Genomic DNA, 27,993 nt, shown 5'->3' on the forward strand with positions numbered 1-27,993 from the left:
ATGTTTACAGCCATTATCATCTAGTGTAAAAGCTGAGATATTTGGCAGTAACTTCACATGATAATGCTACACAGAAAGTTTTTGATTAATCAACCTAGGTTATCAAATCATTATGTATCAAGGTAATCCAAGTATCAATGGCCTTAAAATGACTTATTAAAGCTGCAATCCTAGATTAGTAAATAAAATACTTTCTGTAGAATATTATTAAATGAAATTATTTCCAATTACCCTAGTGTGGTGCCATAAAGTGAAGCCTGAGTATGTGTAAAATTTTTGTTAAAGCTGAGAACAACGATGATGTCGCAAAAATTTGCATTTGCAAAAATCAAGTGGCCTGACAGACTTCAATAAAAATAGACTCTTTCAAACAGTTTTCTCTTCCCGGTGTTCACAACAGTAAATCGAGGTGTATCACTGAATGTGTAACTAAACTACTTTTCCGACAAAACCCTTTGCCACACGTTTCACAAATGTGTGGTTTAACGGCAGAATGGATCTCCACGTGCCTCGTTAAATCACGAGTTTTGTTGAATTTTTTCCCACAAGTACTGCAGATGTGCATTTTCGCATGGCCATCGACGTGCCGCAATTTGTGTCGCAAGAAACAGTCTCTCCGAATGAACTCTTTATTGCAAGTCTCACACTTATATGGCCCAGCTCCTTCGTGCGTTGCAGAATGTGCCGTCAAATCTTTTCGACGTTCAAACTCTTCATCACATACCGCACACTTGAAAACTTTCGCTTCCGTATGCTTGGTTAAATGCTGCTCGTAAGCACTTCGGAGGAAAAATAGCTCTCCACAAGTCTCGCATTTGAATGACTTCAAACCATCGTGCAAGATGGCATGTTTCTCCAACTGAACTTTCCGATTGAAAACCTTACCGCAAGATCCACACCGAAATGGTGGGTTATCCGGTATTCTAACAGTGCTTGGTGATGAAACATCCTTGGATGGTTGTTTTAACACTTTTGTAGTAGATGCTTCACATGTCGAACTAGGACGATTGATGGAATCAGCATCTGTTTCTGGGCAAGGTGATGAGTTACTTTCCTCTTGTTGAGTTTCCCTTTTAATGCTAGTTGAAGTAATGGATGGTGTTAAATTAGAATGGACGACACTACTTAACTGTGAAACATCCATAGGCTCCAAATCCTCTGTACTTACTTTAGTCTTGAAACCACTGTGACTGACTGAATCTGCATTTGCAATTGAGCGAGGTGACGGATTTGACTCCCCTGGTAGTGCAGCCCTCATGTTGGTAGCCTTGGTAATGACTTTGGTGGAATCGGAACGTATGACAGAGTAAGGTCGCGAAAGATTAAGGGGTCTGACGTCCCCTCCACCGGCTTCGCCCCTGAAACCAGAGCGAGTGACTGATTCTGCGTTTAATGATGGGCGAGGTGAATCAACCCCCTCTTGTTGTGCCCCCCTCTTTGCGTTAATGGCAGTGACCATTCGGGCCAAATCAGACTGAATGACTGAGTATGGCCGCGAAAGATTCAGAGGCCGAAATTCCCCTCCTCCTGCTTCGCTCTTGAAACCGGATTGACTGGGTGAATCTGCATTAATAAATGGCCGGAGAGATGAATTGGCTTCACCTTGTGGCATCGGCCTTTTCACTGTAGTTATCGTTATGACTGGGGTTGAAATAGAACGCACAGTTGTGTGGGATGGTAACTGATTCAGCTGTTTCAATCCCTCTCCACTTACTTGACACTTCAAACTGGAAAGATTAACAGGATAAGCATTTGCAATGTGGCAAGACGAGGAAGAAGCTACCTCCTGTTGCTGTGGTAACCTTTTTTCAGTGGTTTGGGTGGAGGCCGGTAGCCAATCAGAATGTAAGGCCGAGTGTGATAGTAAATGATTCAGACGAGTGAATTCTTGTCCACATACAATACACTTTAAACCAGTGTGATCAACAGAATGTGTCACCAAATCACCCATTTGACTGAATTCCATTCCACATTTTTCACACCTGAAGCTCTTTTTGCTTTCATGGACCGTTAGTTTGTGCCTGGATAAATCACTATTGAGGTTGAACCACTGACCACATATGTCACACCTGAAGTTCCTTCCCGGCAGTGACCAGGAGTGGGTCGCCAAGTGATTTAACAAACCACTTTTGTGATAAAACCCCTTGTCGCAGTCGGTGCACTGGAAAGGCTTTTCCTCTGAGTGGACGACCGAGTGCCTCATCAAGAAACTGTGCTTGCGAAATCCTTTTCCGCATTTTTCGCAAATGTACCGTTTTGAATCCAAGTGCACTTGCGAGTGGGAGTTCAGAGTGGTTTTCCTTTTGAACCCCTTGTTGCATACTTGACATTTGAATGGCTTCAAGTTGGTGTGCGTGACTTTGTGGGTCGTCAAGTGACCCTTGTGGTCAAATTTTTTGCCGCAAGTTTCGCATTCGTGCACCACAGGTTCTCTTTCTTTGCATGGTGCTCTTCTAACATATTTCCTCTTGCGTACAACGTGACTGGAGATGTGAGTGCTTAATTTAGTTTTAGTGGAACACTTGAATCCGCAATAGTTGCAAACGTATTCGCTCCAGTCCACGACATGATTTTTTAAGTGCTCATAGTCAGCCTCATTCATCGTCTCAGTTCTTTCCTCATTGTTGGAGCACGTTGCATTATCCCTGGCTGAAGACCGTGGTCCTTGAACTTCTTCCATTGATTCCATTGACTGATTTATGTCGGCTCTACTTACAATGAGATTGACTGATTTTTCACCCTGCTTCGTTGCATTCCATTCATTCAACCTCTTTTTGTTCGTGCAAGAAATGCTTCTCGCAACACTCATCTTAACCTCCTGAAAAGAAAGAAACATTATGCATTAGCCTGCAAAAGAGTGAAAGATAAAAAACAATCAACAAAGGGATAAAATAAAGTATTCAAAATTAAATCCTCCTATAAAATGTTTAGACTTGCCACAGACTGGGTTTTCTCTCAAGAAATAATTGAACATTTATTTTGATGTCATTTCTTTAAAACACTCATGTAATATTTACTGCCTTATTATTTTCTTTTTATGGCATACATTTTCGTTCTTTGATGGTGACTCAATTCTGGTCCTATGAAATAGGAGACCACCTAAAGCTCTTCCCTTAGTTATCTCCGTAAAAAAATAGTATGAGAATACTGGATATATTTAGCTAAAATGAATTTTGGAGGAAAGACTAGTGAAGAGCCTCATTAGGGGGTGTCGAATAATTACATAGAGTGTTTTTTGGACCCCTCAGTGAGATATCCTGAGACTTGGCTCGACCCCCTTCCCCCACTCCCTCTAATCTCATGTCAGATTGTTCAAAATGCATATTTTCCGCGTAAATATGTTAATCTATGCCTCGCTGCCTTGGATTTGCTATAAAAAACAATTTGTTTAATTAATTTTTATATCAGAACTTAGATCTTAATTTTAAACTGTTTCTTTCGGAAAAAAAATTACGTGATACTTACCAGGACCCTCTCCCCCACGCGAGGTTGGGTGAGAATCTGCTTGACCCATTCCTCCCTAAACACCTCACGTAATTATTGGATGCCCCATTAGGAGTGTACAGCTTTATGATAGAAAATGTGGATAGTGAGGAAGGAGGACAAGAAGAGACTGCAAGCACTTTTCATGTGGGCAAGGAGAAGAGTGAAGGTGAATTGGACAGATCGGAATAGGAATTACAGAGTGATTGACTTGGTGAGAAAGGAGAGAAACATTTTAGATGAGATATAGAAAATTTATGGTTCGAGGCGTGACTCAGTGAAATTGTTTCGTTTTAAATAAAAAAACTTCGTAAATTTCACATGTGATTTTCCTAACGACCAGTTTCGTTGCTGTGCAACATTGTCAGGTTCAAATATAGGGAGAGTGTGGCCTTATATACAGCAGACTTCCGATTATTCGGCTGCGGTTTATCCGGGATGCGGATTATCAGTGCATGATTTTCACTCTCGCTCAATTTTTCCGCGATTTTTATTTAAAAAAAATTAAATCGGATGCAAAATTATCGGAATAGGGTGGTTTCCTATTATTTTTTTATTGCCTAAATCGAATGATTATTACTCCTGAAGTACGTATTTCACGCTTTTAGATTTTTAAATGACGATATCTATTTTTCGCGATTAAATGAAAAGTGAAAATTTTCAAAAGCGCGGAAACGCGACGGGTAAGTAGGAATGGCGGGAAAAAGTCCGTGTGACGTCGTTCTGGTTCCCGCTGCCGCAACTGAGGTGACCTTGGGGCGAGGCTCTGAGCACTGATATGACGCAGGATGCTAGCAGGTAGCAGAGTACCCTGCTAGCTGGTAGCGCTTGGCTTAATTAAGGATTATTAAAACCTTATCAAACGAAGAAATCTTTCCGACCTTAGCCAGTTTTAATAGGCGATTATTAAGACATGTTTCCCTGAGCTCTGTGCCTCATGCATGCATTGGTAACCTCAGACGATGTAAAACTCCTATCTACTCGTATAGAAACTAGGTCCCTGTGACGTCACGTGGAGTTGAATCGCATGGGCACCATTCTCGTCTTTTTTTAAAATGCGGTTAAAATTGACCATTGCCATTCGTCTAAACTGGGATTTGTAAAACCAAATAATTTGTATGTTATGAATACAGTAATGGTGGGTAACGAATCGCAATCAATGCCTTTCGTTTTCTTTGCTGAAGGAAACTACCCTATTACTGAATTAATGCTAGGATACATCAGGCTTATTATTTCCATTATAATCCCCTTTGTAAAATTGAAGCGATCACGACCACGGATGTATGGTTTTCGAAACCAGGCCTTACATGGAGCATTAATAATGCAAGTATGTACAACCATGTTATGCGTCGCTAAAAAGATCGCGAACTGGCGAATAAAGAATTTAAGTATACCGGGACTAGCCACTGTGATAACTTTACGGGAGTCACCCGCAATGCACAATTGTGCAAAAATTCCACAGAGAAAAAATCATTCGCCTTGACCGGGATTCGAACCCAGATCCCTCGATTTCCGGCCGAGTGCTTTAGCCAGTTAAGCTACCGAGGCGTCATTCTTCCCTGTGGAAATTTGTGGACTATACCGGACATGGTGGTATGGACTGCCGAGCATATTATGCGACGAGCAGTCCAAATCGTGCGCATGGCACCACAGCCGGGGAGTAAAGCCCGAACTTTGAACACATAGAGGTGTTCTCTCTTGACGAATTTAAGTATACCGGGACTAGCCACGGTGATAACTTTACGGGAGTCACCCGCAATGCACAATTGTGCGAAATGCACAATTGTTTGAATTATCGGTGTTTTCCGATTATTTGTGCCATCTCTCCCCATCATTAGCCCGGGTAATCGGGAGTGTGCTGTACATTGAGTCAGCAGGGGTAGCCACGGTGGGGAAGCTGGGAAGGATTGTATTGCTGTACTTAGGTCATACAAAGTTGCCAAATGGGAGGCACACTAGTTTTGTAATTTTGTAACTACCTTGGCTACCCAGGCCCGTCTCTAGCTGATCTGGCTCCCGGGGCAAACTGGGATCGTGCCCTCCCCCCCCATAACATTGATATATCTGCAATCGGGAGATTTGAAAATATAATTGAAAATTTCTCTTTTAATTGAAAATATCAACTTCTCGTTTCTCACTTCTGGGGGGATATTACCATTTATGCAGGATGCAAATTATCAGTAAAAAAAAAAACTTTTGCCGACGGCGTGGCTGCGTAAGACAAGAGCCGATGTTATGTGTGTCTGGGTTTTGCGACGTGAAGGAGACTCGGAGCTCTTTCATTGTGTTGAGGACAGAGTCCTCTGGATTGTTGATAATACACTACATAGACCCTATGAGGGAGTAGTGTAGAGAACTCTGGTTGAGGAGAGCTGAGAGCGCCACACAGCGAATAACGTGGTTAGTCAAAATAAAAAAAATTTAGTAGGCGAACACGGTGCGCCCCCAACTTGCAGCGCCCAGGGCAAAATGCCCTGGCTGCCCCGCCCTCGCGACGGGCCTGTGGCTACCCCTACTGACTCAATGTTTATAAGGCCATACTCTACCTGTATTTGAATCTGATGATGTTGCAGAGTGACGAAACTGGTCGTTAGTAAAATCACATGTGAAATTAACTAAGTTTTTTTATTCAACCCTTTCACTGCCACCGGGCTGACATATCAGCCCTCGCTGGTTGAGTGAAAACTGCCAGGGGCGGATTTAACTTTTTTTTCGTGATTGTGGCCTTTTAATGGCTGTAATTTATGTAAACCCCCATAATCTATCTATGGTTATAAGATGTAACTTTATCTTAAGAATTGGGAAAAAATTTAGACGTATTTAACCCCTTCCACTTCGATTTATTTTCCGAATATCGTGCTCATGTTCTCCAATTATTTTTTTCTGTGGTTCTCTTGTAAATGGTAGGTAATTAAATGATATTTTGTAATTTGTTATAAACGTAGAACCGTGAAATAAAATGTGATTATTAATCATGGAGAACACAGCTATCGCTACTCGAATAAAATCATTTTAATCCTTCCAATACATCATGTATCATAAAATCTGAGCAATTTATATTTACTGTGAACGTTTTGACATTGTTAAGCTTTCAAAATAATTACATTGTTCCTCTAAATAGTGCTAAAATTATGAAAATCCGATGACGAGATACACTGGTCATTGCACGGTTTGGCATCGAAAGTTCATGATGGGCTAGACTCGTCATTACAGTGCAAGGGGTCAATAAAATTAAGTAGCTGAAAATTTTTAAAATCTGAAATGTTGCAAATTCCGGAAAATAGCCTTGGCAGTCTTCGTACATCCCACCTGAAATGGGCTGGCAGTAAAAGGGTTAAAATGAAACGATTTCACCAAGTCACGCCTCGAACCATTAATTTTCTGTATGTCCCCTAAAATCTTTATCTTCTTGCTCACCAAGTCATTCACTTTATAATTCTTATTCGGATCTGTCCACTTCACCTTTATTCTTCTCCTTGCCCACATTACAAGTGCTTGTAGTCTCTTCTTGTCCTTCTTCCTCAAGATCCACATTTTGCACCATAAAGCTGTACTCACCGATTAATTAGGTGAGGCGTTTAGGGAGAGGCAAGGGGTTGTTAGGGAAATCAGATGTGAAATTTACAAAGTTTTTCATTTATAAAGATATAGGAAAGACAGAGGATTTGGGTGGAGCAAGTACAGGGTGGGTAGGAGATGTTAAAAATCGTGTTAGAGGGAAGAATCCAATTTGGCAAGGGAAAAGAGAATAGGACTTATATTACATTATATTCAGATTTGAAGAGGAAAATACAAGATTGGAGTGAGGACAACTTGAAGTGATTTTCAAATGCTCCATGCAAACCTTAAGTGGTACATTACTTTAGTAAAAATGCCTTGCCCATTTGAAAACATGGCTCACAGGCATGAAAAGATAGCTATTAACACCAAAAGTACAGGATGGCCCATATGTTACATTTAAAATCAAATTTAATATCTAATTGTATATTCTATAGCTTCATAAGTGCTTTACTTCATTCATATTTATTCATATTAAAATTAGGTGTTTTTTACTGAATTTTTTTACCTACTTCATTCCCAAAATTTAAACACATGTCCACCTCATATATCAAGTGTTCTCTGAAAGCATTTTGATCACATGCTTTAATACTTGACTCTAATGTGAATGATTAAAAAAAATGTCGAATTTAATTTCTTTATTATTTACTTAACACCCAATCTCCTCAAAGGTTAGCACTTACCATATTTTCAATCCCTTGTCGCTGACCAGTCATACCTAAGTTAGATTTCTCTTTGTATTCATTATCACTCGGCTCCTCTTTTGCAGTCATTGTTTCACTGGAATCAGATTCTTCAGCCATTTCATACTGAAAAATAATGTCATCATTAGAATATTTAATTTGCAAAAAAGAATATGCCCGAAGGCTACAAAATCCATAGCCAATCAAAGCTGAAATAAGAAATTATCTCCAAAACTGGTTTTTTGATCCACTAGGTAGCAATATTCAGGGAGGAGAGTACAAACTCTAGGCTATAAGTGTAGACAACTATCTTAGTGTAGCCCATAGGATGTTTGGCATAGGATCCAAGACTATTTCTGAGCACTCCCCTCCCCTAAAATGTGCTCACTTGTATGATTATGAAGCAAGTGCTCTAATTAACTAAAAATAATTTTTTTTAAGTTAGCTATCTACGAATCACAAGTTATAGCTTTCATCCATTTCTTTTCATAGGTTTTTAGGATTAAATTTTATATTTTATTATATACTGTGTGGATTTTCAAGGCTACTGAAGCATCCCTGGGAGATTGCACATGGGTACCATGAAACTCTTGGCTATAAGTGTAGACTACTAGCTTAGTGTAGCTTTAGTAGTGCATGGTCGAGTAAGATTAGACGTAACTTCAATCAGATCACACATCCGAGCCAATACCTGAAGCGCTGACGAGGGAGAGAGAACGGCATGGTAGGCAGGTGGCGTTGGTATGTCAATGAAGTGAGAATAAAGCGTGATTGTTCCCGACATGAGTTCTTCCTTTTCTCTGTGCGACTTTTCCTATCCTTCTACTACTATGAGTTAATTAAATGAAGTGTTGAGGTTTTGATGTGGAACCACAAACTTGATCTTTAATTTGCATAATAGGGTAGTTTCCTTCATCAAAGAAAACGAAAGGCATTGATTGCGATTCGTTACCCACCATTAGTGTATTCATAATACACAAATTATTTGGTTTTTGAAATACCGGTTTAGACGAATGGCAAGGGTCAAATTTTATCCTCATTTGAAAAAGGCCAGATAGAAATCACCTATTAAAACTGGCTAAGGTCGGAAAGTTTTCTTTGTTTGATAAGGTATTAATAAACCTTTTTTAAGCCAAGCGCTACCAGCCAGCAAGGTACTCAGCTACCCGCTAGCATCCTGCGTCCTATCAGAGCTCAGAGCCTCGATCAAGGTCACCTCACAAGGTGGGAGGGGGAACCAGAAATGCGTCGCACGGACTTTTTCCCATCATTCCTACTTAGCCATCGCGTTTTCGTGCGCTTGAAATTTTTCACTTTCCATTTAATCGCGAAAAGTAGATATCGTCATTTAAAAATCTAAAAGCGTGAAATACGTACTCCAGGAGTAATAATCTTTCGATTTATGCAATAAAAAAATAATAGGAAACCACCCTATTATTTTTGGACTCATGAGTGCACCAGCAAATGACAGTGGAAGGATTACTACTATCTTGCTCTAGGTTAATTTTCTTATAAATGTCTGCACAAACCCCTAGATGTTCAAAATATGGCTTTCACCTCCGATTTTATTATTTATTTTTATGAAAAATTGCAGGTAAAAATAGCAACACATGCTCAACCATGGTAATTTCCTTGGATAGTGTACATGGAATGCTTTAGTTTTTAAAGTTCTCGCCTCAGCCAGAGGACTGTGGTGCTATGCACAAAAACATACTGCCCAGTGGCACTGTACCCCTGGCATTAACACAACATCTTAGCCTCCAAATAGTGCTGTGCGAGAGTCTCGTCTCGGTGGTCGAGACAAGAATTTCATTTCTCGGCATTGTCGGGATGAGACTCTCGGTGCGGCGAGAGTCTCGCCTGGGTCGAGTCTTGACGAGAGTTGAGAAGTCTTGCCCCTTCGAGATTTCTCGACACCGGTCGAGACTCTCGGGCAAGGCGAGAATTTCTGATGAATACCGCAATCAGTCGATGATAGAGTTTCATAAGGTATCCCTTATGACTTTTACAGATTTATTCAAATTATAAAAATATTTTATTTAGTGATTTACCCTCTGCATCCAATTTTTTAAAGATTGTGCACAATGCTAATAGAGTTCCCAACAAGAGATTTGAAAAAAAATTATTTCCTTTTCCTGACCTCAATATTTAATATAAAATTTGAACTTTGAGTGTAGGTCTGATATGAAAATTTTGCCGACGTTTCCATTTATTTATAAACCATTATCAGGGCTTAAAATGAAACTGAGCATATAATTTTGATACATATGCATGTTAAAGGGTTACATCAATGTTTATGACTATAGTAATATAATAAAAAAGAAACATTCACTTGTACATTAACAAAAAAGAAGAGATCATAATCTAATTCTATAGAATTTTATATAATTCTTTTTAAAATGTTTATTTATGGTAACTAAGGTTCATAGTTACTAGTCAATTTTGGTTAATTAAAGAATGAAATATGTTTAAATTGTCAATTTCGATCTTATATTACAACTATTTTTGGTTTTGGAATTATATAACGTCTGAAAATAATCTTTTTGTTAAATTAATTTTAATGTCTTAAATAGAAATAGTTTTATTTTTTTCGAGGAGCCGGGAGTCTCGATGGGTGTCGAGAATCTAGAAAGGGCGAGACTTCTCGATTCTCGTCCTGACAATTCTGAGAAACGAAATTCTCGTCTCGACCGTCGAGACTCATGGGTGGTCGAGAGTCTCGCACAAACCTACCTCCACAGCCAGCAATACATGAACCAATGCAACAATGTACCAATACATGGATGCCAAATTGTCTACTTAAGGCCCCAGAAACTCATTGGTCAAAAATACTGAATATTCTTTGATACTATTAAAACTGGGTGTCCATCCAGAAACATTCATGCCTACTTTCCAGTTTTCCAGGGAAATTTTACAAAATTCCAGGTTAATCTTACGTGATTACTGCGATAGATAAGAATTTTTACCCACAGTAACTTCAATAATTTTAAATAATATTGAACTTATGTAAGTACAAAGACAAGGAATAGATTAGTTAACACACATTGTATTTAAAATTAAAATGTATTCAATGCAACCCAAGAAGCTGATTGACCACATAAGTAGATGTTGAAGTCACCCGGCATTCAATTCTCTGTGTTTTTCAATCTTACTCGCATCAAGAGTGCTAGACATTCTGATTCTGTTGTCTTGTATGACATTATACGTTTCGATGCGGCTGTGAAAAATTCTACTTAAAATTATGACAAAAACACTTGAGGCCCAAAAATGGGTGTTGAAATGGCTAAATTTAATGTTAAATGAACTTGAAATAAAAGATTGGAGCTATAGTTCATGAATAATTCAAGCACAATTCCAGGGACTACAATTGCATGCACAATCTTGGTTTTCCCAGTTTCTGGAAAGCCTGTATAAGCCTTCTCATTATTCATGGTGAAACAAAAACCAAGTACTGTTCCACAAACTTTTATTTGCAGTCAACTAGTTTCAATAGCTATAGCATCATTATCAAGACAAACAGAGCCGATTTTTGTTTCACCATGAATATCTCACCGTTCCACCAAGTATCGCCCAAATCAGTTGATTTTATTCCTTCCCATTAGATCTGTTCATAAGGCTATTTTTTATTATAGCTAATATTTCTTTATCCATTTTCAATCATTATGTATATTTATTTGTAATTGGGTTAAAAAATTCAAATAATGATTGATTAAAAACTGTGATTGATTGAAATGTGATTAAAAACCTGGCATTTTGTAATGCGGCCTAATAAGTTATTTTATCTAGAGCCCAATGAATATTAATTCCCAAGGATTATGCACACATTAAATGTACATGCATAGCTACTTATTAAAAACTTTCAAAGTTTCTTGATGCACATTATACCAAAGGTGCAGTGATAAGCAAGAATTGCTTGGTAGAGACTTTATAATAAGGATGACTTCACCTATCCGACTAAATCTTAGTGTTGAATCACTGAATGAGTGGGTGTTTGTAATTGATTTTGTATTAGGTTAAATTGCTCCTTTTGTGCTCAAGGCAAAATATTGAATGCATGTTGTGCCAATTTGATATCTAACCTGATTAACACTTGTTGGTAGGAGACTGGTAATCCTTGTCCAAACACACATGCTCAACTTTAAGGATGTTACGGGAATCAGCATTTCAGTATATTTATGTGCTCAAACTCATGCATGCAGTATACTTTTATCACATTAAATATATACTTTCTTGTAAGAAATCAGCTGTGGCCACATGTATAAAAATATTATACAAAAAATGATCATGCTCTTGGAAAGCTCCTTCAATATATGAATTGGCTTAATTTTTATCATTTTCACCATTGTTAAGGGTGGTTTAGACTTAGACAATACCTGGCTATGTGGAGGGAGGAAGGAACTGTTTTGGTAAATAACTTATTTTTGCCTGGTGGTTAGTAAAATATTTGCCATTTATGTACATTACGCATAATTATAGACTCGGCCCATACAAATTATTACTCTATGATTATATGCAATTGACTATGAACTTTCACGAAGGGATACTGATAGATTTCATTCATTCTACTTAGCTGTATTGCCCGTAGTGGATCGTGAGAAATCACCTGCACCATTGTGGACTCGGAGCCAGTTATTCCATTTTGAAAATTAATGGTAGGCAGCCTGCACCTCAAATTTTTACCAACAGAACTGCTAGTAGCCAGGTGCCAGCTGTAACCAAGGCCACCTGTGTAAAAATTTGCTGTGTGGATTGCCTACAATCAATTTTCACATTGAAATGACTCTGCTCTGGGTCAGCGCGGGCTCGGTGGAGGGGCGCGAGTTCAGTTTTCTATTATGGACTATGCACTAATGGAAGTATGAATTAAATCAATGAGTAGCACTTTGCATAAGTTCTCTGAGAGACTGGAATTATATGATTTACCTAGTGTCTATAAGAAAATTTCAGTTCATCTAATTTAATGAAATAGGTCAGTAGGTTTATAAGGTCATTAAAATGAGAAAATTGGGTTGCCTCCAATATTTTTATTGCCCATTCTGATATGACTTAACAGTATATACAAGGAACAATATTTTTTAAAATTTTATTGACTCTCTGTCAACTGCTTAGCAGTGAAGCATCTAATACTTTAACAACAGAAAGTTATACTGAAAGTTATGTCGCTTGGAGCTCTCCTTTGATCAGCAATAACTCATTTTATGTTGCAATGCAGTGTTTACTCTTCTGCAAATTGGCTCAAATTCTTGATGACATTATGACATTCTAGAAAGACCAAAACTCTTTTGAATTTTTGCTTTTAATTTACCAAGCAGTGGCCGATGATATGAAAATTTTTTCATCAAAAAATTACAATACCATCAAATTTACAGCATTCATCAATTACATTTCAAATACTGACAATAATGGATAACCCCATTACCTCAACAGATACAAGCATAAAACGGTTGTAAGGTCGCTGTTCCATCATGCACTTTTGGTGCCAACACTTAAAATGAATTGCAACTTTCCACTTTTTCACAAAATTTGAATGAGATTACTAGTGCAAAATTCCAAAGAGGATAAATCATTCACCTTGACAGGGATACGAACCCAAATCTCTCAAATACAACTGAGTGCCTTAGCCAGTTAAGCAAATGAGGCAATCCCTTGATGGAAATAAAAATTATGCATTGTGGGAAGACTCCATAAAGTTATGTATTACTGTGGCTAGTCATGGTATTTTAGAATGAGAATACTAGTTTCAACACTATTTAATTTTTGAGTTCGACATCTTTACACTTTTAACATTTTAGACTCAAAAATGATACGTATAGTAATGTAGCTATTCATCTCATTAAATTGTTTAAAAAATGGAAAACCGCCATTCATTCTATAGTATAAGATTAAAGCATGAACAAATTTCTGTACTATTTACAGATTCAATTGCATTCCAAGGTGACATACATACATGATTGTAAATTTATGGTTGTTTTCATTAAATAAGAATGCAACTTTCACTTTGTTCTGTTGATGAGGCAACTAACAGCTTGATGCAATGCTGAAATTAGTTTTAGGTCATGCACTTCATCTTCTCCAAACCTCTTCCACCATTGCTTTCTTCTGAACAGGAAGGTAATGATGTCCACCAAAGAGTTTCCACTCATTTCACTGTTGTAGCATATCAATTGGTAATCATTGCTCTCCACAGAAGGTTGGGACTCAGCCTATTGGTTCAATGATAGATTTTTCGATCATCATGTTCATGTCGGCTTGATTTTTTTTGTCCTGATCTTTTTCCAAGATAAGTTATTTCGAGCTCGAAAACTCTCTAGCCATCCATTTGATGCTTTGAATTCTGGATTCCCAAACTTGTCCGCTATCTCCCTTGCTTTCTCCTGAACTATTGGTCCCGACAGTGGCATATGTTTTTCTTTTGCCTGTAGAACCCATTTTAAAACCAACTGGTTTACATGTACATTTTCACTTTTTCTTGTTTTCCTTAAGAAGCCCAAATTATTTGGAGCTGAAAGTGGAAAAATACGTAAGAGGCTATTCAAAAATGTAAGTTGTTGGTATGTATAGATGCTTTGACATGCAAATGGCATAGTCTCTAGACTTGAATGCTGGAAGCTCTTTTGCCTTAGCGTATGGAAGTGAAATTTCGAATCAAAATTATGTACATGCATGAAAGCAATCCACATCTCATGAATTTATTGTTACCGTAAAGAGTTTCATTACGATTTAGTATTATGGTGGATTACATACATCAAAATAAACAGCATGATTTGAGAATGACCAGAGGTTTTTCTGGCATATGATGCCAGTAATTATAATCAGGCGTGCCAATTGTCTCTAGCTAAATTTCTGATAGCATTTCAACATATGACTTATTCATTGATACCAGTGATAACAATAATAATGAAGTACCACTCACACCTTAAAATGCTGAAAAAATATAGCCAGAAACAGTGGCAGACCTAACCAAAATTCACCAGCATGTACAGTGAAATGTCTTTGTAATGAAATCCTACAGACCGCTGAAATACGTCAGTTAAACTGAAATTTCGTTATATGGGAAATTTCGTCATATGGGACGGAAAATAATTTCGTTATACTGAATATTTTGTCACACTGGCGTTCGTTATAAAGACATTTCACTGATTTAGATTACTCTCATAACAACTTTTTTTTATAACAATCATTATGACAGGGAATATTATTCATGTTAGTACTAACCTTTAGCATACTGAGCACGCAGAAACTCTTTCTGTCTCAATATGCTGTACATTTGCGTTTTCCCACAGTTGAATTTCAATTGCACATCTTTTGCACGGCACTTATTCCTTTCGACGTAGTCAATGAGGTCAATTTTTTCCTGTAAAGTCAACTCATTTCTTTTAAATGTTCTACTCTTACTATCATGAAGCGCCTCACTCGTATTTGCTGTAGGCACCTAGAAATGAAAAGTATTTTCCAATCATGAGCGATGAATGCGAATATAAGCACCTAAATATAATGGGATACATTTGAAGACGACCAGGAGAAAGAGGCGAAAACATGAAGTTAGAGTTTTAGCTTTCCTCGTGCATAATATTAAAGAATTCTTCTCAATTTTCAAGCCAGGTTTAAGTACACTTAGTACTAAGTACTACATGTTACAAGTGACTTTTCATGCTGTAATACACAACGGGTGCATAGATATTTACAGCAAGGTTGAAATTCAACGTGAAAAAATCATTGGGCTTAGCTGAGATACAAGATCAATCAAGGTGGACACACACATATAAACCTGGAATTCCCTTAATTTTCCAGGATATCTACCCTACTTTCATAGTTTTACACACTATTTGATACAATGCATTTTTATCAAATACCCATTGCTGGAGGAGATAAACATTTAATTGAAGGCAGGTAAATATTACTCTTATATTAAATCAAATAAAATCACGATGCAAAAATTAACTTTACAATTACGAAGCACCATCTGAACAACGTTTTGGACAACAGATGGTCACAAATAGAAGATCTAACTACATATGCATGTGTAACAGCAATAAAATAATGACAATTTAGCTTCTGCACCATGTACAATTTTTCCAGATTATTTTGTACTTCTCCCTGAATTTTCACACTTTAAGTAATTAATTTAGACCAGGCTAGTCAGGTATGCAACTAGTTACACAGCTTATTCAGATAACCTAGTTCACCATTGAGGAAGATCACTAGGAGATGAAAGAAATGTCTGGTATGATGGATATTTTTATCAGGCTTGAAATGCAAGTGGCATTCCTACATGTAATTCCACTGCAAAAGCACCAATTCTATTGAAAAACTTACAGAATAGATTCATATGCTGAGAGGTTAAGTGTGTGCAGGCCAAAGATGATTGGCAAAAATGGTTGAGGAGGAATAAGTTAATAGAAATAATAGCAGGTGCTTGGTTCATATGGTTATGCATAAGTCAAGCATCTAAAAGAATGGCAATGTATACCAATTTATCTCAGATCAATTAGAAATCAGAATGATCTGATACTTCTCAAGCAAACTATTCTATCGCCAAATGCACCGGTACAAACTGAAAATAATCCATATTGAATCCATAAGGCATTCAATGAACAACAACTTTGAACGTAGCCGTATATAAAGGTGTCGAGTTATGTACTTTACTCACTTAGCACTAAAGCCCAGCACAGGCTTTGGTTTCCCCAAGATTCTTGTCTACTTTATTCTGTTCTTCAATTCTTCCCATCATCTCACGATCCTCATTGCCTCTTTGTCTTTCTACTCATCCAGTACCATCTTTTCCCCAGTTTCTTTTTCCACCCATTTCTCCATGATGTAGCCTTTAAGTTATCCTTCCTTCACTTAGCCATATTGCAGAATTTGAAAGTTTATGATTTCTCACTGATGGTGCAGGTGGTGCACATTACGTTTCCACTCGATGCCTTAATCTTCTAACTTTAACTGTTGGATTTTTATATTCTACTATATTTTCACCTCAGATAATATTTTCTATTTCTCTTATGGTTCCACTTCTCCACATTCATATACTTGTATGTCCATGTCCTCTTCGGCCAAATTTCCATGGTTAAACTTTCAGTTCAAATATTACATGCAAGAACTCATTCACTTTCAGCAGAGATGGTGCAGGCTTCAGCTCCTTACATCTGGTCTGATATATATATCATAGATTTTAATTTTCTTCTTGTTAAGTAGGGGTGCAGATTTCAGGAGCTTGTAACCTACAAAGTAAGCTTTATTTCCAGCCGTTATCTTCTTGATGATCTCTTCTGTCATCCAGTATGATCTCTTCTGTCATCCAGTTCTTGCAGTTTAAATAAGAGCCAAAAAACTGAAATATTTTACATGTTACGTCACCTTGATTGGCAAAACCAAGGAATATGTTCTATAAATTGTTCATCTCATGATATTGACAGTGCGAAGAAACCATGGTCGTGAAAAAATCATTCTGTGGAAGTTTAAAATGATTTTTCTTGTTGGTACAACATAAATTCCTTAAACTTATGCCAGATACCATCTTATTTGAAACAATCTCATTATTTCATATGCCTATCTGCATCAAATTTAATCCTTGAGTAAATGATTTTGAACAATCACTCTCAATATTCAAAGCCCCTAAACCAGCAATCATCAGGGCATGTTCACTTAGTTACCCCCAATCCTAATCCAGAACCTTAATTCATGTTTTACAACTCACACATGTGCATTGTGTTACAGATATGTCATCTTAAGTACTAGAGACTGCATGCGATATTTATTAGATTCTGTTGGAATCACCAGTGAGTGAAATTATTTGAAGGAATTCTTTTGAAGGAGTTCTCACAGCCCATTGATGTACATCATAATAACCAGTATAATTTTTTACTTTCTTCAGTTGAAGTATGGGGTCAAAAAAAACACTGGAAAGTTCAAGAACCCTCTCAAATTGCCACCAGTAAGCCTGGCTGAAACTAATTTCCTGATGTTCGTTGAAATGCTTTTGGATTCCAAAATTCAGAATGGGCATCAAGCACATAGAGCTTCACTTACATGTAAATGGTATAACAAAGAAAACAAATACTTTAGCTAACCAAGGGCAAAGTATGTATTGCTCCGCATGACTTAAACTTGGAAAGCACATACAAAAATTTATACCAACAACATATTTCAGAGTTTCAATTTTAATTAAGATTGGTTACTCTACTGATCATCACAAGGATTAATCACAGATAGCAGTAATACTATTAAGGGGGGATTAAGGTAGTTCTTTTCGGGGATCTCTTAATTTTCTGCTGCACTTAGATAGTATGCAATATATTACAGTAAAAATGTGTCCGAGCTCCAATAGGTGCAGAAAAAATGGCGTAAGTCTTTATAGAGCAGACTCCCGATTATCTGGCTGCGGTTTATCCAGGTTTTGGATTATCCGTGCACGAGTTCATGTTCCTTCAAAGTTTTCTGCGATCTTTATAAAAAATAAAATCGGACGCTAAAGCACCAAGATATTTGCATTTTTTAAATACAATGCTACACCGGGCTAATTATTTCCACCAGAATCCCTTTCTTAAAGTGGAATCATTTTATCTACTTCCTGACAAGGAATGTTTCAAGTTTACTTGAACGTCTGCTCTAGCATTGTATACGACGATCAGCGGCAGGAAGAAAACGCTCGATTAATTTTAGAAGACTCTTCAACTGTTAATCATTCGTAAATTCAGAGAAATGATAACTACGATCTTTAATTGTATATTTCATATTGCAAATGCACAATTATTGCAGTGGCCTCGCATGTGGCGAGTGGCCTCCACACTCGGGCATGTTTACACCGTTACCAGTCAAGGCCAAACTGGAGAGGAAGGGTATAGTTAGAATTGAAAGCAGCAGGGGAAGTAGAAGTAGAGATAGCATGAGTCATAGCCAGGCACTTGCCTGCGTAGACAATTTGCCTTACGTCCTGATTTCCTATAACCGCTACTACGCGATGGTGTAATTACATGCCCGTTGCCTGCACGGGAGTTTCGTGCTCCTCTTTTCCAAGCATCGCAGTGTGCGATCGAGCTCAGTGATTACGGATCCACGTCCTGCAGCAGTTGCATCCCAGGCAACTTGTGCGAGACGCGACTACTTGGCATGGTGCCTGTCAGTATAGTTTCCGACGTCACACAGTGGTTTTGAAGTATTCGTGCAAACCACTTTTCTAAATCGGTGACCTCGCAGCCATGGGAGCGTGGTTTTCGGAAACCAGGTATTACATGTAGCAGTAGGAATAAGAGTACAATCATGTTATCACCGCAAAAAAGATCATGGTCGGGTAGAGAAAGCTCCTAACGATTCCGGAAAGCAGTCTAAAATTATAGGCAATGTGTGTAAGTAATAAAAGATTAGTTCATAACTTTTACGGGAGTCACCCGCAATGCACAATCGTGCGAAAGATCCACAGAGAAAAAATCATTCGCCTTGAACGGGATTCCAACCCGGATCCCCTGATTTCCGGTCAAGTGCTTTAGCCAGTTAAGCTACCGAGGCGTCATTCTTCCCTATGGATATTTTCGGACACTACCGGACAAGATACTAGTCTAGATGAACTAGTCCAGAGCGAACACCTCTTTGTGTTCTATGTCCGCGCCTGCTCTCCGGCTGTGGCGCTGTGCGCACGATTTGGACTGCTTGTGGTATCATATGCTCTGCAGTCCAGCAATATCTTGTCCGGTAGTGTCCACAGGGAAGAATGACGCCTCGGCAGCTTAACTGGCTAAAGCACTCGACCGGAAATCGGGGGATCCGGGTTCGAATCCTGGTCAAGGCGAATGATTTTTTTCTCTGTGGATCTTTCACATAATAAAAGATTGTTTGATGTAGGTAAATTATGAAAATGATAGGAAATCAAAGTAAAGTTTGGGTTATCCGTGTTTTCCGATTATTCGAGCCGCCTCTCCCCATCATTAGCCCGGATAATTGGGATTGCACTGTGTATTCATAAATTATTTATACGTTTACATTGTAAAGCTTATGAAATAGAAACCTCCAAATGAAAGCAAACTTTCATAGGAGAGCCACCTTAAAGGTTAATAACAGAGATGGGTCGAGTAACATTTTTCTTGAATTCGAATATCTAATATGAATAGGTACCTTATTTTTTCCCCGAATACCTCACTCGAATAGGAGAACTTTAATAGGAGAGCCACCTTAAAGGTTAATAACAGAGATGGGTCGAGATTTTTCTTGAATTCGAATATCTAATATGAATAGATACCTTATTTTTTCCCCGAATACCTCACTCGAATATCAAACACTGCACTAGTGAATACTTCATATGCATTTTTCCACCAATTTTGAATACAAATGGCAATAAAAATAAAAAAGGCAGAACACTTTGCAAGTCATTCTTTTTTAATACGGCTTTTAAATCCTAACGCAACTGTCATCCACCATTACATCAAACTTGTGTGCATGGTGTGCACCATAATTGTTTTATCATCATATGTATATTTAAGGTTATACATATTATTAGTAAAGCTTTACTGCTTTTATGGAAAATCTTGAATTAAATAAAGAATTGACAAATATTTTACAATTAGAAAATGTAAAACGTAAATTTTGTCATGCAACAAGGTGTCATAAAAGGAGAAGACAATCTTGCGAGCATTTGAAAGTACATATACATTCATTCTTCTTAATTTTGTTCTCGTGGAGTCATTAGCATTATACATATTTTAATGATAAATTTTCTTCAAAATACTATTAAAGAATTGAGCCAACCTAATGTACAAACCATCATGAAAGACTCAAAAATTGTCAACAGATTTAACTAGATTCGCGGACGATCTGTGCTGTGTATTCAAAATTCAAATAATTGATAACTTAGTGCTATTGAATATCAAATACTGTAAAAAGCTCATTATTCGATGTATTCAGAGATTCGACATTCACAGAGATCCTTTCTCGCAAGTGTACCTATTCTGATATTGTCATCCAGAAGTAACTGGGGAATTTCAAAGGTGAACATTCCGCAGGGGGATAATTTTTTCTGGCTGAAAGGTGGCGAGAGATCAGGAAGTGTACCGATCCTGATACATACTAACTAACCGGAGTCTACAGCATCTCGAAATTCTGGCATCTAACCATGAGGGGTATGTTTAGATAGCGTTGTGAAATTCTCAGGAATAAAATAGGATTTTCTCTAACCTGTTTTCCCATGTCAATTGGCAGGCATACAACATTATATCCTGTTTTCTCTTGGGAGCTGTCATTGCTGTCGTCATCCCCTCCATAACTCTCCATTTCATGAGTTGATGCATCCAGTGAAGCCTCCTCCTTCACAGCCACCTGAAAGAAAGAATTAATCAAGCACTGACTAGTGTATTTTCTTGAACAATGTCTTCAATGAACACTGGTGTTTGGCTTATTTTTCAAACATCCTTGGATTTTTCAGTTTATAGTCTTAAAATATGCCACTGGGAGCAGAATTGATGAGATAAAAAAAATAAGAAGTCAGTGGGAGCTGAAGTAATAAAAACTTGGCATTTTGCACAAGGTGATTTATTTTGTCCCAACATGGTTTTGTTAGAGCATAATATTTTCAAGGTAAGGAGTACAGGTAAATTAAGAAGTACATATATATAGCATTAAAAATGAAGAGGGAAGCTTCCGGGTTCTGTTGGTGAGGGGGAGGTGGTGCTTGACTAGGCATCAGTGTGGGTAGGGTGGGTGGAGGATTGGATGAGTAAATGGAAAATTGGTGGAGGGGGAGCGAGATGGATAAAGGTGGCCATTAACTAAGTATGAATTCCTGTAGCTTAAAATCTCCAGCTCTTCCAGGGTATCTAAACTGCCTCCTTTCTTCTCAAGAGGTCAATAGTATAACATTTAAAGGTTGCTCGAAATAGGGTAGTTTCCTTCATCAAAGAAAACAAAAGGCATTGATTGCAATTCGTTACCCACCATTTGTGTATTCATAATATCCAAATTATTTGGTTTTAGAAATCCCAGTTCAGACGAATGTTAATGGTCCATTTTAACCAGTGGCATAGCCAGGAATTTCATTCGGGGGGAGTCCAAAACCAGGGGGGGAAATTTTTGAAAAATAGGGTACTAAGTTATGGGTTTTAAACTAATTTTAACACTTTTCACAATCGAAAAAACCTCAATTGTGAAAAAAATACTTTGTAAATTCATGATTTTTCAATAATTTGTTTTCTTTTATTAAGGAAAATAATTGTGATTTTATATTTCAGGGTGGGGGGGGGCGAGGGGGGAAAGGGGGGGGGGAGGGGTGTCCAGACCCCCCCAGACCCTCCCCATGGCTACGCCACTTATTTTAACCTGATTTGAAAAAAGGCCAGATTGGCGACCATGCGATGCCACTCCACGTGACATCACAGGGACCTAGATGCTATGCGGGTAGTCAGGAGTTTTACATTGTCTGAGATTACCAATGCATGCATGAGGCACAGAGCTCATGGAAACATTCCTTAATAATCACCTATTAAAATAGCGTACGAGGGATTAAAATTGCCTATGGTGGGAAAGTTTCCTTCCTTTGATAGGGCATTAATAATCCTTATTTAAGCCAAGCGCTATCTGCTAGCAGGGTACTCTGCTACCTGCTGGCAGCCTGCATCGTAGCGACGCTCATAGCCTCACACCAAGGTGGCCACAGCGGCAGCCAGAACCAGAATGACATCACACGGGCTTTTCCCAGCATTCATACTTAGCTGTCGTGTTTTCACATGCTTGAAACTTTTCACTTTTCATTTAATCACAAAAAAATAGATATTGTCATTTCAAAATCTAAAAGCGTGAAATACGTACTCCGGGAGTAATAATCTATTGATTTAGGCAATAAAAAAATTGGAAACCACGCTATTGTATACTCGTACCTTCCCTGCAAAAAAGGCTATAAATGGCTGCCCTCAAGGGCTAATCAAAAGCAAAGGGCAACAGATCAAGAAGGGGTAATAGACCTTTACCTGGTCAACATCCAGTGGATCACACGCAACCTGCATCTCTTCTGTCTCATTGTGGACTATGTTTTCTTCTCTATACGACTGCCCCTGTTCTGACTCTTCATCGGATATATTAGGCTCTTCTTTGATCTCCACCTGGAATAAAGAACATGGGGCTGAATTTTTTTTTTCCTGGTAGAAATAGCCAAAAATTGCAAAACAAGATCAATGACTTGCAGCAACTAAATAAAAGCTCTATAATAAGTTTTTAATTTATGACTTTAACAATTAAATAACATTGAAGTGCTTGATAAAGAACGTGGGGCTGAGTTTTTTTCTTTCCCGGTGGAATTAGCCAAAAATTGCGAAACAAGATCAATGACTTGCAGCAACTATGTAAATAATAAGCTCTATAATAAGTTTTTAATTTATGACTTGGTTTTAGGCAAAAATTATGTAGATGTAAATGCAATATATACAGAGGTACTGCATTTTTCTAACAGCAAAACCTCAGAGCTCGGTTACACAATTTGTGTTTCAATGATTGTGACTTGGAACACATGGAAATGTTACGCATACCCTTAAGTGATTATTTCTTACTCTAATTACAACTACAGGCACAATTAGGTACTGTTGAAATAAACTGCACTTCTAAATGGTATTAGCAAAATTTTTGTGCCTCAAAATATAGAGTAATGCTATGGGAATTAGTTTTAAATGGAAAAGACAAAAATAAACATACTAGAATCAAACATCCATTCATTCATTTTTACTAATTGAGCTGGGATTTACAGCTCAATAGGGGGACATGATATTAGCCTTCAATGGGTGAGATCTTAATTTAAGTGACAGTTTCAATGAACCAGGAGGACTACTGTAAAGTTCTATGTCATGAATTTTTAGAAAAGAATGATTATTGATCCAAAAGAAACATTGAAGGAAAAAAAAATGTATTAAAGATGAGAATTGTCACTTTAAACTCAGGAAGATTAGTTATTGACATAGAAATATACACCTTGAATGGGGTTGAATGGTTGAGCAAGAAACATACCTTTAAAGTAGTGTTGATAGCATTTATTTTTCTAATTTCAAGTTCGGATGCAGACTTAATACACATTTCTTTAAATTCACTGAATTCCATCAGCTTCCTCAAACAATTGCAACATACTGTGTCCGGCAATCCATCACCTTCAGAAATCTAAAATAATAATTAATAACATCAAAATCAAGCACAGTTCCTAGTTAAAGCTCAAATAAGTAATATTTACTATTTCACAATAAATTTTTTTTTCGTAAGGAATCAACACAAAATATATACATAGAGGCCACAACTCTGACGAAAAAACACAACCTTAGGTGTATGAAATCATTACCCAGTGGTTTAGCAAAGGTGGTTATTCCTCATCTAGCACCTACCATGGAGTGGCAGAACCTTGTCTAAATTCTCTGTTCCAACTCTCATTCAAAGTTTAGTCACTTTGAAAGAGAAAGTTGGTAATATAAATGGTGGTATGCATCATCTCTCAGCAATAATGAGTCTAGCGGTCTCTTAGGCATGGACATGTGACTTTAAGATATTCATCTATTATTTTTAAGTACATATTGTTCGTAAATGTTATTACTTCTTTATTTGATTAATTGTTCACTTACAGCATTTCTGCCTACTTGACACATTCAATGCGGGTCAGATTTTCATGAAAGTCATCTGAATTGGCCGCTAAAATAAGAAATAATAATAGAAAGAGGTTTTTGTGCCATAACTTCTGTCCAAATACTGCTATTTACAAATGGAGCACACGGGTGGAAAGAGGGAAGCTTGCTGAAGGCCAAGCACAGGATCGGAAGACTAGGAAGCGGATATTAAGGCCTGCTTACACGATACATTAACACGTACGAGTTAATGTACGTTTGCGTGAATGATTTTTGTGGACCGGAACGGAACATGTACGAGTGCATGAACCACATTAGAACAGGTTCTATTTTCTGTGCATGCATTCGCACCAGTTGGGTGGTTACACGGTGCATTTTGGCGTTCATTCTCGCGTTCATACATTCAGACATTAACCCGTACGTGTTAATGTACCGTGTAAACAGGCCTTTAGACACAAACGGAGGCGGAAAAAGGGCTCCCAGCCCGACTGGCAGAGCACATCAATTGACGTGCTCCATATCTCGGCTTGGATGGGACCATGTCAATTGACATGCTCTGCGCTGAATGTGTTTAAGTGAAACATTAACATAAGAATAATAGATCTAAGAAAGAAATTTAAATTATAAACAACAACAAAACATAAGACACAAAGCACTGCAGGAACAACTGACTTCGTACGCAGTCACGCACACGGATGCAAAGTTAAATGCACCAAAGGATGAAGTTCACCATGAAAAAATATTTGACTTAGCCGGGACTCAAAACTCGGATCTCCCGATTGCCGGTCAGGCGTGTCAACCAGTTAACCATAAGACACAAGATTACAAAATACAAATAAAAAACAATTCAACAAAAATATGAAAGGGGAGCTTCGCTATGAGCAATTAAAAGTTTAGCTTTTTACAGAGACATGGTTTATAGCAACCTTGATCAGGGAGTGAGAGCTGGAAAGGATCGAAATTACCTGGTAAAGAGTAGAGAAGTAAAGAGATAAATTCGATCATTATTTTGAGTGAGTGAAGGATGGCATAGAAAGTATTAACCTTTGGGAACCTTTGCTCTATCACTGAATAAAACAAGTGATAATGCTCCTCTATCGTTAACCCTTGAAATGAGGAATAACCATTATGAAAGATGGCAGTATTAGTAAATAGCGATACTTGAAAGGGTGAGTAGCTCATTCTATCCAAATAGGTATGTGACATTCCACAACAAAAGTATGGGATGATGAACCCAAAGAGTGATTAATACTGTCAGGGGTGGTCTGGCCGAGTCGGCTGGTCGGCAATTACAGAGGGCTCCAAGCTTAGGGGGCCCCCAAAACGCTCATGTCTATGGTGAAGTTTATACAAAAGGTGAAATTAAAAAAAAGACTCATCACTTGAACCAAAGTTTTTTTTGTAATTATAAAATTCTACATTTTCATTGGTGGCTTTACAATGAAATCATTATAAGTGTAAAATATTAGGTGTATAAAAAATAAATAAAATACAAAAGTTAGAAGATAAATGAGAACCAAATGCTTTTTTAAAAGGGCTATTCGAAAATGTTATTTTAGAGGTTTTTCAGATTTCTGCGCAGTTTCACTGGAGAAACTTGCCAAATAATAGATGATAGAACCATGACACATTCAGGGATGCCGACTTATAAAAAATATTGGGGGGGCCCAAACCGGGGATCTTGCCCCAAGAAATTTTATAGGTAGTGAGTTTTAAGTTTTTTAAGCATTTTAGAAGAGTCACATTGATCTACATTAGAACTCTAATAACTCGAATCTGGATATCTATATATACCGAGGAAAATCGACAAGCCTGACACTTTTTTCCTCACACCCATAACAAATTTTTGAGGGGGCTCGGGCCCCCTCAGGCCCAATGGAGTCGGCACCACTGGACACATTATTATATTTTATAAGCTGTGAAACTTCCACTTTTCATTGTATTTTTTCTCACGTCACATCTATTTTTTTCTTAACTTTTATCTGGTTTTTACGAGCCTGAAAGGTGTCAAAATCTAATTCTGAGCATATAATTACCTAAAATTTTCCGGCAGAGGACCTCCGAATTCTACGGTAGAGGGGGACCCCAGCCAAGGGCCCCCAGTCACCCCAGACCACCCCTGCTTCTATTCTTTGGGAAATGAGACCCCAGGTTCTCTGTTTACTTCCTACGTAGGCAATTAGGGCTGCATTTCTCAATAAATACACCTTCACTGGGTCATAAAAGGGCAAATGGTAAGATGGATGGGGTACGGCACAATGGTACACGATACACTGGAGTGCCATGGCGTTAAAAAATATGAGTGCCCCTAGCTACCTTGTCACAATGTGTGACTTAGCTGAGTCAATCTCTCTTGAAATATTTCGTAGGATGTTAAAAAAAAGAATTGAAATAGAGTTTAACCAAAGAATGAGTAGAAATCGTCGCTTAATTTTTAACAAAATTTCCGTAACAGTTTCATAACAGTCTTTGACAGAGTAGATGATATTTACTGGGTGGTTTTCGCACTATCTTCTTTCAAATATGTCCTAACTCATTTGATTTTGGCTGTAAATATTGAACTTACTATCTTCAAGTGCGCATCAACTTAAAATTCAAAGTTTTAAAACGTTATGTGCTGGGATTGTTTTAATTTCCTGTTCATTTCTTGAACATTTTCAATTGTCATTTCAAGGCAGTGTCAACCTTACTTCTTCCACATCAGTTCACATTTAGATTTAAAACACCTTATACACGATGGCAAGAACTGCTGAAGAGTAATAAATTATCCGCATACGTTTAATTTGCACACTCACAATTTCTTTACAATAACTTTAGAGAATGAAGATTGGCATGGAGTAATACTTTCTCCATAAGGCCTATTGGGAGTGGTCTTCACACCAGCTGACGTCAGGTGCCGACAAGAAAATAAAAGTAACATTTATAGCTACCAAACACTAACCTGAACTCGAATTAAGTCCTGTATAACATTCCACACTGGTAACCCACTTGTCGCAATTGAGACAAATATGTTCAAGGCACCGCCATTAGTCTTCATGCATAGTCTACACATCAATTCCGTTCCTCCATGACTGGATTTTGCTTCTAAATCCACGTCCCCCATGGCCGGGATAAATTAAGCCACAGAGTTTTCACATAAACTACATGAATCACTCGGATAAATTAACGAAGTATGTCGTTGTGTACGTTTCGATATTCAAGTGTTCTTTGTTTATTTTTCAGAAAACTACATCGTTTCACCGCAAGGGTTAATGGCGCTGAAATTCACGCGGAGGGAAATTCAACTTTGTTTCCGTGCAAAACACTTCTAATAATTTACATACCTAAATATTAGGGTATTAAAATATAAAATGGAACCTCTTTTATACATTATGTTTTTGTAAAGGTTCAGTCTCCTTCTGCGTATAATATCGTTACATGTCGAAATTCGGAACCTGAGTATTTTTAATAGGGTGTTGTATCGGGTTGGCGATTATCTAGGAGAGGTTTTTGATTCACAACAACAAGCGCGTGTCCACAGGAATGCACGTAGACACCTAAAATAACTCATACGCCCAGCACTGAAAATTCCGGATGATAGAGATTTATAGTATGCGTGACGAATGGATCGCAAAAAATCCATCCAACGATAGCTAAATAGTAACCATATACATGAAGATTCTCGCATTTCTTCCCAAAAAAGATGAAAAATAAAC

General features: G+C 37.8%; 1 protein-coding gene across 1 annotated transcript; it reads right to left on the bottom strand.

Annotated features, from left to right (window-relative positions):
• On the bottom strand, positions 1–27,993 carry LOC124169013 (zinc finger protein 99-like). The gene is made up of 6 exons (XM_046547475.1): positions 27,240–27,993; positions 23,700–23,846; positions 22,673–22,804; positions 20,889–21,029; positions 7,725–7,850; positions 1–2,818 (listed from the first exon to the last, which is right to left on the bottom strand). The coding sequence occupies exons 1-6, from the start codon at positions 27,399–27,401 to the stop codon at positions 392–394; spliced, it is 3,135 nt and encodes a 1,044-aa protein (XP_046403431.1). The 5' UTR covers positions 27,402–27,993; the 3' UTR covers positions 1–391.

The sequence above is a fragment of the Ischnura elegans genome, chromosome 12, assembly GCF_921293095.1.
Source record: "Ischnura elegans chromosome 12, ioIscEleg1.1, whole genome shotgun sequence".
Taxonomy (NCBI): domain Eukaryota; kingdom Metazoa; phylum Arthropoda; class Insecta; order Odonata; family Coenagrionidae; genus Ischnura; species Ischnura elegans.